At 45.0% G+C, this 13,266-nt stretch overlaps 1 protein-coding gene across 1 annotated transcript in view; it reads right to left on the reverse strand.

Moving 5' to 3' along the window:
- The window catches only part of LOC124009465 (piezo-type mechanosensitive ion channel component 2-like), a gene marked incomplete at its 5' end in the record, with an annotated part of 249,921 nt that overhangs the window by 172,604 nt on the left and 64,051 nt on the right, over window positions 1-13,266 (reverse strand). The window contains 2 exon segments of the mRNA XM_046321275.1: window positions 4,520-4,737; window positions 6,845-7,100. Coding sequence (XP_046177231.1) covers window positions 4,520-4,737; window positions 6,845-7,100 — 474 coding nt within the window.

Consider the following 13,266-nt stretch of genomic DNA (forward strand, 5'->3'; position numbering starts at 1 on the left):
TACTGTACTGTAGTATAGTGTCGTGTACTGTATTGTACTGTAGTATAGTGTACTGCAGTGTAGTGGGTGTAGTATAGTGTACTGTAGTATAGTGTAGTGTAGTGTGGTGTACTGTGGTGTACTGTAGTGTACTGTAGTATAGTGCACTGTAGTGTAGTGTAGTATAGTGTACTGCTGTATAGTGTACTATAGTGTACTGTAGTATAGTGTACTTTAGTGTACTGTGGTGTAGTGTGGTGTACTGTAGTGTACAGTACTGTAATGTAGTGTGCTGTAGTATAGTGTACTGTAGTGTAGTGTACTGTAGTGTGGTGTACTGTAGTGTACTGTAGTGTAGTGTAGTGTACTGTAGTGTAGTGTAGTGTACTGTACTGTACTGTAGTATAGTGTACTGTACTGTAGTGTGGTGTAGTGTACTGTAGTGTAGTGTAGTGTAGTGTAGTGTAGTGTAGTGTAGTGTAGTGTAGTGTAGTTTAGTGTACTGTAGTGTACTGTAGTGTGGTGTGGTGTACTGTAGTATAGTGTACTGTACTGTCCTGTACTATAGCGTAGTGTACTGTAGTGTACTGTAGTATAGTGTACTGTACTGTCCTGTACTGTAGCGTAGTGTACTGTAGTATAGTGTACTGTACTGTCCTGTACTGTAGCGTAGTGTACTGTAGTGTAGTGTACTGTACTGTCCTGTACTGTAGCGTAGTGTACTGTAGTGTAGTGTAGTGTACTGTAAGTTGTGCACTATATAGGGAATAGGGTGCCAGCCCTGGTCTAAAGTAGTGCATTATATAGAGAATAGGGTGCCATTCTGACACAGCCATTGGTACTAGGACTCTGATAACAGCTCATTGGGGCCCACGGTTTTTAACACATCAGTCACACTAGATGACATCAGAGAGACTGACATATCTCAGGGGCTGTGGAAAGTCAACAAGATTGGCTTGTATATCTTTATCCGTTGACTAATCATTAGATGCTTCGCTAAAATACTTTACGACAGAGTGAGAAATTAAATTGAGCTGCATGCGTCTTTATGTCGTTCTATGAGTCAAAGTGCTATAATGTGAAAGGCTGCGGGCAGGTGTAGGCAGCGATCGGTTGAAGAGCATGCATTTAGTTTTACTTGTATTTAAGAGCAATTGGAGGCCACGGAAGGAGAGTTGTATGGCATTGAAGCTTGCCTGGAGGGTTGTTAACACAGTGTCCAAAGAAGGGCCAGAAGTATACAGAATGGTGTCGTCTGCGTAGAGGTGGATCAGAGACTCACCAGCAGCAAGAGCGACATCATTGATGTATACAGAGAAGAGATTTGGTCCAAGAATTGAACCCTGTGGCACCCCCATAGAGACTGCCAGAGGTCCGGACAACAGGCCCTCCGATTTGACACACTGAACTCTATCAGACAAGTAGTTGGTGAACCAGGCGAGGCAATCATTTGAGAAACCAAGGCTGGTGAGTCTGCCGATGAGGATGTGGTGATTGACAGAGTCGAAAGCCTTGGCCAGATCAATGAATACGGCTGTACAGTAATTGTTTCTTACCTTGAGCTGAGGTGCACCCATGACAAGCTCTGAAACCAGATTGCATAGCAGAGAGGGTATGGTGAGATTCGAAATGGTCGGTAATCTGTTTGTTGACTTGGCTTTCGAAGACCTTAGAAAGGCAGGGTAGGATAGATATAGGTCCAAAGCAGTTTGGGTCAAGAGTGACCGCAGCTGCTTTCCAATCTTTGGGAATCTCAGACGACACGAAAGAGAGGTTGAACAGGCTAGTAATAGGGGTGGCAACAATTTCGGCAGATAATTTTAGAAAGAAAGGGTCCAGATTGTCTAGCCCAGCTGATTTGTAGGGGTCCAGATTTTGCAGCTCTTTCAGAACATCAGCTATCTGGATTTGGGAGAAGGAGAAATGGGGAAGGGTTGGGCGAGTTGCTGTGGGGGGTGCAGGGCTGTTGCCCGGGGTAGGGGTAGCCAGGTGGAAAGCATGGCCGGCCATAGAAAAATGCTTATTGAAATTCTCAATTATAGTGGATTTATCAGTGGTGACAGTGTTTCCTATCTTCAGTGCAGTGGGCAGCTGGGAAGAGGTGTTCTTATCTCCATGGACTTTACAGTGTCCCAGAACTGCTTGAAAAAGCTAGCCTTGGCTTTTCTAACTGCCTGTGTGAATTGGTTTCTAGCTCCCTGACAAGCTGCATATCACGGGGACTGTTCAATGCTAGTGCAGAACACCATAGGATGTTTTTGTGTTGGTTAAGGGCAGTCTATATCTGCTATATCTGTCCCTGGTTCTAAATTTATTGAATGGGGCATGCTTATTTAAGATGGTTAGGAAGGCATTTAAAAAAATAACCAGGCATCCTCTACTGACGGGATGAGATCAATATCATTCCAGGATACCCCGGCCAGGTCGATTAGAAAGGCCTGCTCGCTGAAGTGTTTCAGGGAGCGTTTTACAGTGATGAGTGGAGGTCGTTTGACCGCTGACCCATTACGGATGCAGGCAATGAGGCAGTGATCGCTGAGATCTTGGTTGAAGACAGCAGAGGTGTATTTAGAGGGGAAGTTGGTTAGGATGATATCTATAATAATAATAATAATAATATATGCCATTTAGCAGACGAGGGTGCCTGTGTTTAAGGCTTTGTGGGGGTACCTGGTAGGTTCATTGATAATTTGTGTGAGATTGAGGGCATCAAGTTTAGATTGTAGGATGGCTGGGGTGTTAAGCATGTTCCAGTTTAGGTCGCCTAGCAGCACGAGCTCTGAAGATGGATGGGGGGAAATCAGTTCACATATGGTGTCCAGAGCACAGCTGGGGGCAGAGGGTGGTCTATAGCAGGCGGCAACGGTGAGAGACTTCTTTTTAGAGAGGTTTAAAAGTAGAAGTACAAATTGTTTGGGTACAGACCTGAATAGTAGGACAGAACTCTGCAGGCTATCTTTGCAGTAGATTGCAACACCGCCCCCTGTGGCAGTTCTATCTTGTCTGAAAATGTTGTAGTTAGGAATGAAAATTTCAGAATCCTAAGCCAGGATTCAGACACAGCTAGAACATCCGGGTTGGCAGAGTGTGCTAAAGCAGTGAGTAAAACAAATTTAGGGAGTAGGCTTCTAATGTTAACATGCATGAAACCAAGGCTATTACGGTTACAGAAGTCATCAAAAGAGAGCGCCTGGGGAATAGGAGTGGAGCTAGGCACTGCAGGGCCTGGATTCACCTCTACATCACCAGAGGAAAAGAGGAGGAGTAGGATAAGGGTATGGCTTAAAGCAGGAACAGACAGTAAAAGGAGGTTTCTGGGGGCGATAAAATAGCTTCAAGGTATAATGTACAGACAGACAAAGGTATGGTAGGATGTGAATACAGTGGAGGTAAACCTAGGTATTGAGTGATGATGAGAGAGATATTGTCTCTAGAAACATCATTGAAACCAGGAGATGTCATTGCATGTGTGGGTGTGGCCATTAGCTTATCCTCTCCATCCTTGTACAAAGTGAGAGGAAGGAAATGGACCATCGAGGTGACAGTTGCAATATAAGGTGATGCTAATGGTATATAAGGTGATAGTTGCTATATAAGGTGATGCTAATGGTATACAAGGTGACAGTCGCTATATAAGGTGATGCTAATGGTATACAAGGTGACAGTCGCTATATAAGGTGATGCTAATCGTATCCAAGGTGACAATTGCTATATAAGGTGATGCTAATGGTATACAAGGTGACAGTCGCTATATAAGGTGATGCTAATGGTATACAAGGTGACAGTCGCTATATAAGGTGATGCTAATGGTATACAAGGTGACAGTCGCTATATAAGGTGATGCTAATGGTATACAAGGTGACAGTCACTATATAAGGTGATGCTAATGCTATAGATAGCCATAATAGCATTGGACGTGACACACTGCTGTAATGCAAGGCCAGCAGACTAAAGACATTGGAATCAATAGTCTCCAGAAACACCAAGGCTATCTTGCCAGGGACATAGTGGCAAGGGCAACACTGCTAAAATACATTGTCTAAATAAGTAGTTATGTTATAATAGCAGCGAGGACAACACTGATGAGTAGCTTCTGCAATCGGCACAGACTGGGTGGGAGTTTACTATATTGCTAATAGTGATCCAATTGTTTCAGATGTAAAGTGGGGGTTAAGGGGTGGATTAGGAATTCAACCTTACCACTTATCCGCAACCTTCCACATAAACAACTAATGGTCTCCCTATCCCATCCCCCCTCATACATTAATTATAATGACAATATATGTTACAGCCAGTAAGTATTGAGGAACCAGAATACACTACATTTAAAAGCCTGGTGGATTTGGGCTTCTGGTTGTATGTGGCGATACTGTATATATTTTGGATTAAAATGGTGAAAGTTCATATTTACTTGAATGCACATAGTGAACTGGAGTTGAGCTGTATAGTAAACACCTAGCAGCCACAGTAACCAGGGTAACTAAATATCTGTCATCATAAAAGACAGACATAAAGATAAATAAAGATAGAAAGACAGATCTAACCTGATGTAGCTGTCCTCTGGAGGGATGCTCTCTTGGAAGAACTGAAACTGATAGAGGTAGAGGACGACCAGGTGTCCAGCGCTGAATATGGCCATGAGGACACACATACAGCTGAAGATGAGGGTGTCGAAGGTGCGGCAGAACGACCACCACGTACACAGGAACAGGAACAGGAAGAAATAGACCGCAGAGGTCAGCGAGGGCAGCGTGATACCTGGTGGAGACAATAAGCATTCCGATATACATAGATAGATGCAAACGGATACAATGATATTTAAAGATCTATCGGAAGGCAAAGAACTAGACCGCAGATGTCAGCGAGAGCAGTATTACACCTGGTGGACACAGATACACTTAGATATCAATCAATCAACCAATTAGAGAAGCAGATATATATATACAGTGGGGAGAACAAATATTTGATACACTGCCGATTTTGCAGGTTTTCCTACTTACAAAGCATGTAGAGGTCTGTCATTTTTATCATAGGTACACTTCAACTGTGAAACAAAAATCCCAAAAATCACATTGTATAATTAATTTGCATTTTATTGCATGACATATGTATTTGATCACCTACCAACCAGTAAGAATTCCGGTTCTCACAGACCTGTTAGTTTTTCTTTAAGAATCCCTCCTGTTCTCCACTCATTACCTGTATTAACTGCACCTGTTTGAACTTGTTACCTGTATAAAAGACACCAGTCCACACACTCAATCAAACAGACTCCAACCTCTCCACAATGGCCAAGACTAGAGAGCTGCGTAAGGACATCAGGGATGAAATTGTAGACCTGCACAAGACTGGGATGGGCTACAGGACAATAGGCAAGCAGCTTGGTGAGAAGGCAACAACTGTTGGTGCAATTATTAGAAAATGGAAGAAGTTCAAGATGACGGTCAATCACCCTCGGTCTGGAGCTCCATGCAAGATCTCACCTCGTGGGGCATCAATGATCATGAGGAAGGTGAGGGATCAGCCCAGAACTACACGGCAGGACCTGGTCAATGACCTGAAGAGAGCTGGGACCACAGTCTCAAAGAAAATCATTAGTAACACACTACGCCGTCATGGATTAAAATCCTGCAGCGCACGCAAGGTCCCCCTGCTCAAGCCAGCACATGTTCAGGCCTGTCTGAAGTTTATCAATGACCATCTGGATGATCCAGAGGAGGAATGGGAGAAGGTCATGTGGTCTGATGAGACAAAAAAATTGCTTTTTGGTCTAAACTCCACTCACCATGTTTGGAGGAGGAAGAAGGAGGAGTACAACCCCAAGAACACCATCCCAACCGTGAAGCATGGAGGTGGAAACATCATTCTTTGGGAATGCTTTTCTGCAAAGTGGACAGGACGACTGCACCATATTGAGGGGAGGATGGATGGGGCCATGTATCGCGAGATCTCGGCCAACAACCTCCTTCCCTCAGTAAGAGCATTGAAGATGGGCCGTGGCTGGGTCTTCCAGCATGACAACGACCCGAAACACACAGCCAGGGCAACTAAGGAGTGGCTCCGTAAGAAGCATCTCAAGGTCCTGTAGTGGCCTAGCCAGTCTCCAGACCTGAACCCAATAGAAAATCTTTGGAGGAACTGAAAGTCCGTATTGCCCAGCGACAGCCCCGAAACCTGTATGGAGGAGTGGGCCAAATCCCTGCTGCAGTGTGTGCAAACCTGGTCAAGAACTACAGGAAACGTATGATCTCTGTAATTACAAAGGTTTCTGTACCAAATATTAGGTTCTGCTTATCTAATGTATCAAATACTTATGTCATGCAATAAAATGCAAATTAATTACTTAAATATTATACAATGTGATTTTCTGGATTTTTGTTTTAGATTCCGTCTCTCAGAGTTGAAGTGTACCTATGATAAAAATTACAGACCTCTACATGCTTTGTAAGTAGGAAAACCTGCAACATCGGCAGTGTATCAAATACTTGTTCTCCCCACTGTATGTATATACAGTTGGCTAAACAGTGGTTGAGATGTCAGCATTGAAGTATACTGTATTGGATAGGATCAGGAGTTGTTCCTGACAACATGACCTGATCAAGAACATCTGTTGGCGCTAGTTTGGGTATGGGGTCATTCAATTCAGCAAGCCACCACCCACCAACACCCACCATGTCAGATTTATCTGAAATCGTTTCTGTAGTTTGAACGTTTTGTTTGTTTTGCTTTTTTTTGATGTGGAACGACTCTATGGTCATATTAATAAACATAAATAACAGTCAAAAAGAAGTGTTTGTACACATTGAGAGCGTGTTGAGTATAGTGCAGGGGCGGATTCCTCTCTCTCTCACTGGAAAACACTGACCTGTGACTCCTAACAGTATAGTGACCACCACTTTTCCCGCGGTGGTGATCAGATTCCCGATGATCTCCTTCACTTTAGACGCCACGCCCGCAATGTGACGCAGAATCTTCATCTTGTTGCTCTCCTCCTCCTCTTCATCATCTTCCCCCTCTTCCTCCTCCATCTCTTCCTCCTCCTCTTCTCCAGCCTCGTACCCAGCCTCAAAGTCCTCATCCAACAGGACGTTGTCATCAAGGCTCAGCTTCTCCTCTTCCTCCTGGTTGGTAGAGAGATAGGAGACAGTCATATATCACAAACAGTGATTAAACCATTTAAAGCCAACCATAGTTGTTCCTGCCAAAACCAGAACCTGGTTCTAGACACACTGTCGTACGCAGGTTCTATAATATATAATAATAATAATATATGCCATTTAGCAAACGCTTTTATCCAAAGCGACTTACAGTCATGTGTGCATACATTCTACATATGGGTGGTCCCGGGGATTGAACCCACTATCCTGACGTTACAAGCGCCATGCTCTACCAACTGAGCTACAGAAGGACCAGGTTCTATTTTTCAACCTTTCAGTCTTCTAAGAAAGGGGTGGACAGCCGTCCTAATAGAGACCTAGGACAGCTGTCCTAGAGCTAGGACAGATGTCCTGATAGAGAGCTAGGACAGCCGTCCTAACGGAGAGCTAGGACAGATGTCCTGATAGAGAGCTAGGACAGCCGTCCTGATAGAGAGCTAGGACAGCCGTCCTAACAGAGAGCTAGGACAGATGTCCTGATAGAGAGCTAGGACAGCCATCCTAACAGAGAGCTAGGACAGATGTCCTAATGGAGAGCTAATGGTAAGTGTGGTACAGTGGGTTTGCTAACTGAGCCGCTGTCCATGGTTCTGAAACACGATCTGTCCATGGTGCTGAAACACGACCTGTCCATGGTTCTGAAACATGATCTGTCCATCATGCTGAAACATGAGCTGTCCATGGTTCTGAAACATGAGATGTCCCCATGGTTCTGAAACACGATCTGTCCATGGTTCTGAAACATGATCTGTCCATCATGCTGAAACATGAGCTGTCCATGGTTCTGAAACATGAGATGTCCCCATGGTTCTGAAACATGATCTGTCCATCATGCTGAAACATGAACTGTCCATGGTTCTGAAACATGAGCTGTCCCCTTGGTTCTGAAACACGATCTGTCCATGGTTCTGAAACATGAGCTGTCCATGGTTCTGAAACACGATCTGTCCATGGTTCTGAAACATGAGCTGTCCATGGTTCTGAAATATGACTGAATCTGATGTCACCAGGAGAGGACAAATAGAATATAAAGGTCTATTATACAACCGTCAGTAAATCACTTTTATATGGCAGAGTCGTATGTGTCATTTCCATGTGTGTGAGGGTATTTCTACCATCTGTGCCAGTCTGTTTGTGGTTTTAATTAACTTAGAGTCGTAAAGAGAGAGCTGGACAGATGCCAGGGATGGGGCTTAATGGCAGGGGGCCTCTTCCAACTCTATCATCCCTCCTGAGGAATTTGGAGACACAGAGAACCCCAAAAAATCAAGGCAACAATCTAGAAACGAGGAGAGTGAAAAGTTCTTGTTTAGCCCCTTAGGATCCACAGTGTCTCAGGAATACTGTCAGAATGCCTCCCTTTGTTTAAGTTTACGTACGATGTCACTTCCTCTTGGTGAAATCTGAACGTGTTCTACGGCTACAAAGTGCAGGGAGGAATGTAGCCCTGGTTGTCTTCGATGCAGTGGAGTGAAGTAGCATAGGACATGTTTTCATTGCTAATTGCAGTACGTCCTGCGATGCCAAGTTTCAATGCTTGTTTAGTTTGACCAATAGAAGCAGCCCTGCAGATGCATTTGAGAATGTATATTGCCATTTGTGGTGCTACAATTAATGAAGCTTTGGATTTAGTATTTTTTACCTCTTCTCAGGTTTACCTCTCCTCGGGTTTACCTCTTCTCGGGTTTACCTCTTCTCGGGTTTACCTCTTCTCGGGTTTACCTCTTCTCAGGTTTACCTCTTCTCAGGTTTACCTCTTCTCAGGTTTACCTCTTCTCGGGTTTACCTCTTCTCGGGTTTACCTCTTCTCAGGTTTACCTCTTCTGAGGTTTACCTCTTCTCGGGTTTACCTCTTCTCGGGTTTACCTCTTCTCGGGTTTACCTCTTCTCAGGTTTACCTTCTTCTCTTCTCGGGTTTACCTCTTCTCAGGTTTACCTCTTCTCGGGTTTACCTCTTCTCGTTTAGCTCTTCTCGGGTTTACCTGTTCTCTTCTCGGGTTGCCTCTAAAAAAACGTGGTCGTGTTGTCACAATGTACACAATGACCACACTTGTAATTGCCATTGGGTGGGCCTGGGAGCCAAGTGTCCTGCCTCTTGGTTAGCTGCGCGTAACGGGATAGGCTGAGATTGCTTGCATGCGAAAACAAATGAGAGGGGGCCAATATTGTGAATCCTGGTAGATTTGGATCCCATTTGAGGATGTTCTCCTCTCAGAGATATATAGACGTTCTACTGGTATAGAATAGATGTGTAGCGCTGAGCGATTAACCTTCATTTCTGTCATTATTCTGGATTTTAAACAACTAATTAACCCATGTCAGTTGAATTATTTGAATTCCATTTCATTCTGTTTTTTTCTGTGAGCTCAATTCACATACTGGACACTTTCTGTAGAGATAAATCAGATCCAGTCGGAGGGGTGGAGAAAAGACGGAGAAAAAGGGGGAGTATATATCTTGTGTTTCACCGAGACGCATCGGAATGACGACATGGATAATATAGAGCTGGCTTGCTTCTCCGTGCTTCGGCAGGACAGAGCAGCTACGTCTTGTAAGACAAAGGGTGGGAGTATGTGTCTATTTGTCAATAACTGCTGGTGCCCAATGTCTAATATTAAAGAAGTCTCAAGGTATTGCTTGCTTGAGGTAGAGTACCTCATGTTAAGCTGTAAACCACACTAGCTACCAAGAGAGTTCTGATCTATATTATTCATAGCCATTTATTTACCACCACAAACTGATACTGGCACTAAGACAGCACTCGCCAATCTGTATAAGGCCATAAGCAAACAAGAAAATGCTCATCCAGAAGCGGCGCCCCTAGTGGCCGGGGACTTTAATGCAGGCAAACTTAAATCAGATATACCTCATTTCTACCAGCATGTCACATGTGCAACCAGAGGGGGAAAAAACCCCTAGACCACCTTTACTCTACACACAGAGACGCATACAAAGCTCTCCCCAGACCTCCATTTGGCAAATCTATTACTCCAGTGCTAGCCTCTCTACACTGGCTTCCTGTCAAAGCAAGGGCTGATTTCAAGGTTTTACTGCTAACCTACAAAGCATTACATGGGCTTGCTCCTACCTACCTCTCTGATTTGGTCCTGCCGTACATACCTACACGTACGCTACGGTCACAAGACGCAGGCCTCCTAATTGTCCCTAGAATTTCTAAGCAAACAGCTGGAGGCAGGGCTTTCTCCTATAGAGCTCCATTTTTATGGAACGGTCTGCCTACCCATGTCAGAGACGCAAACTCTGTCTCAACCTTTAAGTCTTTACTGAAGACTCATCTCTTCAGTGGGTCATATGATTGAGTGTAGTCTGGCCCAGGAGTGGGAAGGTGAACGGAAAGGCTCTGGAGCAACGAACCGCCCTTGCTGTCTCTGCCTGGCCGGTTCCCCTCTTTTCACTGGGATTCTTTGCCTCTAACCCTGTTACGGGGGCTGAGTCACTGGCTTGCTGGGGCTCTCTCGTGCCGTCCCTGGGGGGGTGCGTCACCTGGGTGGGTTGATTCACTGTTGTGGTCGGCCTGTCTGGGTCCCCCCCCCCTTGGGTTGTACCGTGTCGGAGATCTTTGTGGGCTATACTCGGCCTTGTCTCAGGATGGTAAGTTGGTGGTTGAAGATTTCCCTCTAGTGGTGTGGGGGCTGTGCTTTGGCAAAGTGGGTGGGGTTATATCCTTCCTGTTTGGCCCTGTCCGGGGGTGTCCTCGGATGGGGCCACAGTGTCTCCTGACCCCTCCTGTCTCAGCCTCCAGTATTTATGCTGCAGTAGTTTATGTGTCGGGGGGCTAGGGTCAGTTTGTTTATCTGGAGTACTTCTCCTGTCCTATTCAGGTGTCCTGTGTGAATCTAAGTGTGCGTTCTCTAATTCTCTCCTTCTCTCTTTCTTTCTCTCTCTCGGAGGACCTGAGCCCTAGGACCATGCCCCAGGACTACCTGACATGATGACTCCTTGCTGTCCCCAGTCCACCTGGCCATGCTGCTGCTCCAGTTTCAACTGGCCTGGGCCCTAGGACCATGTCCCAGGACTACCTGACATGAGGACTCCTTGCTGTCCCCAGTCCACCTGGCCATGCTCCTGCTCCAGTTTCAACTGACCTGAGCCCTAGGACCGTGCCCCAGGACTACCTGACATGATGGCTCCTTGCTGTCCCCAGTCCACCTGACTGTGCTGCTGCTCCAGTTTCAACTGTTCTGCCTTATTATTATTTGACCATGCTGGTCATTTATGAACATTTGAACATCTTGGTCATGTTCTGTTATAATCTCTACCCGGCACAGCCAGAAGAGGACTGGCCACCCCACATAGCCCGGTTCCTCTCTAGGTTTCTTCCTAGGTTTTGGCCTTTCTAGGGAGTTTTTCCTAGCCACCGTGCTTTTACACCTGCATTGTTTGCTGTTTGGGGTTTTAGGCTGGGTTTCTGTACAGCACTTTGAGATATCAGCTGATGTACGAAGGGCTATATAAATAAAATTGATTTGATTTGATTTGATTTGATCTGAACATAATTATATCCTCCCGATTCCTGCTTACAAGCAAAAACTAAAGCAGGAAGTACAAGTGACTCACTCAATATGGAAGTGGTCAGATGACGAGGATGCTACAGGACTGTTTTGCTAGCACAGACTGGAATATGTTCCGGGATTCATCCAATGGCATTTAGGAGTATACCACCTCAGTCAGGAGGCTTCATCAATAAGTGCATCGATGACATCGTCCCTACGTACATTTCCTCAACCAGAAGCTAAGGATTACAGGCAACATCGGCACCGAACAAAAGGCCAGAGCTTCCGCTTTCAAGGAGTGGGACACTAATCCGGACGCTTATAAAAAATCCAACTATGCCCTCAGATGAACCATCAAACAGGCAAAGCGTCAATACAGGACTAAGATCAAATCCTACAACACCAGCTCTGACGCTCGACGGATGTGGTAAGGCTTGAAAACTTTTACGGACTATAAAGGGAAACCCAGCTGCGAGCTGCCCAGTGATGCGAGCCTACCAGTAGGATGTCTAGGAGAGCATTAGCACCGTTCTATACCAGTAGAATGTCCTCTATGTATCTCTGAGAGGAGAGCATCAGTACCTTTCTATACCAGTAGAATGTCTATGTATCTCTGAGAGGAGAGCATCAGTACCGTTCTATACCCGTAGAATGTCTATGTATCTCTGAGAGGAGAGCATCAGTACCGTTCTATACCAGTAGAATGTCTATGTATCTCTGAGAGGAGAGCATCAGTACCGTTCTATACCAGTAGAATGTCTATGTATCTCTGAGAGGAGAGCATCAGCACCGTTCTATACCAGTAGAATGTCTATGTATCTCTGAGAGGAGAGCATCAGCACCGTTCTATACCAGTAGAATGTCTATGTATCTCTGAGAGGAGAGCATCAGCACCGTTCTATACCAGTAGAATGTCTATGTATCTCTGAGAGGAGAGCATCAGTACCATTCTATACCAGTAGAATGTCCTCTATAACATATTATCAGAGAGGTGAGCATAGACCTCACTATCATATTGTTCCCTGCTACATACCACAAGTTCAAAAGGCCTAATATAGTGTAGAAGAGGTCATACAATAAGTTTTGTAGTGATTGTTATGTTGATGATGTAAAGAAAATGTCTTGGTCCATGGAGTGTAATGAGGAGCAACCAGACACTGCAGTTCACACACTTATGAAATGTCTTATCCCAGTTACTAATAAGCACGTACCCATTAAAAAAAATGATTGTAAACACTGGTGATATCTCAGGACTGACATATTGGGCATCAGTAAGAGTCTCTGGTGATATCTCAGGTCTGACATATTGGGCATCAGTGAGAGTCTCTGGTGATATCTCAGGTCTGACATATTGGGCATCAGTGAGAGTCTCTGGTGATATCTCAGGACTGACATATTGGGCATCAGTGAGAGTCTCTGGTGATATCTCAGGACTGACATATTGGGCATCAGTGAGAGTATCTGGTGATATCTCAGGTCTGACATATTGGGCATCAGTGAGAGTCTCTGGTGATATCTCAGGACTGACATATTGGGCATCAGTGAGAGTCTCTGGTGATATCTCAGGACTGACATATTGGGCATCAGTGAGAGTCTCTGGTGATATCTCAGGTCTG

The sequence above is a fragment of the Oncorhynchus gorbuscha genome, linkage group LG22, assembly GCF_021184085.1.
Source record: "Oncorhynchus gorbuscha isolate QuinsamMale2020 ecotype Even-year linkage group LG22, OgorEven_v1.0, whole genome shotgun sequence".
Classification (NCBI taxonomy): Eukaryota; Metazoa; Chordata; class Actinopteri; order Salmoniformes; family Salmonidae; genus Oncorhynchus; species Oncorhynchus gorbuscha.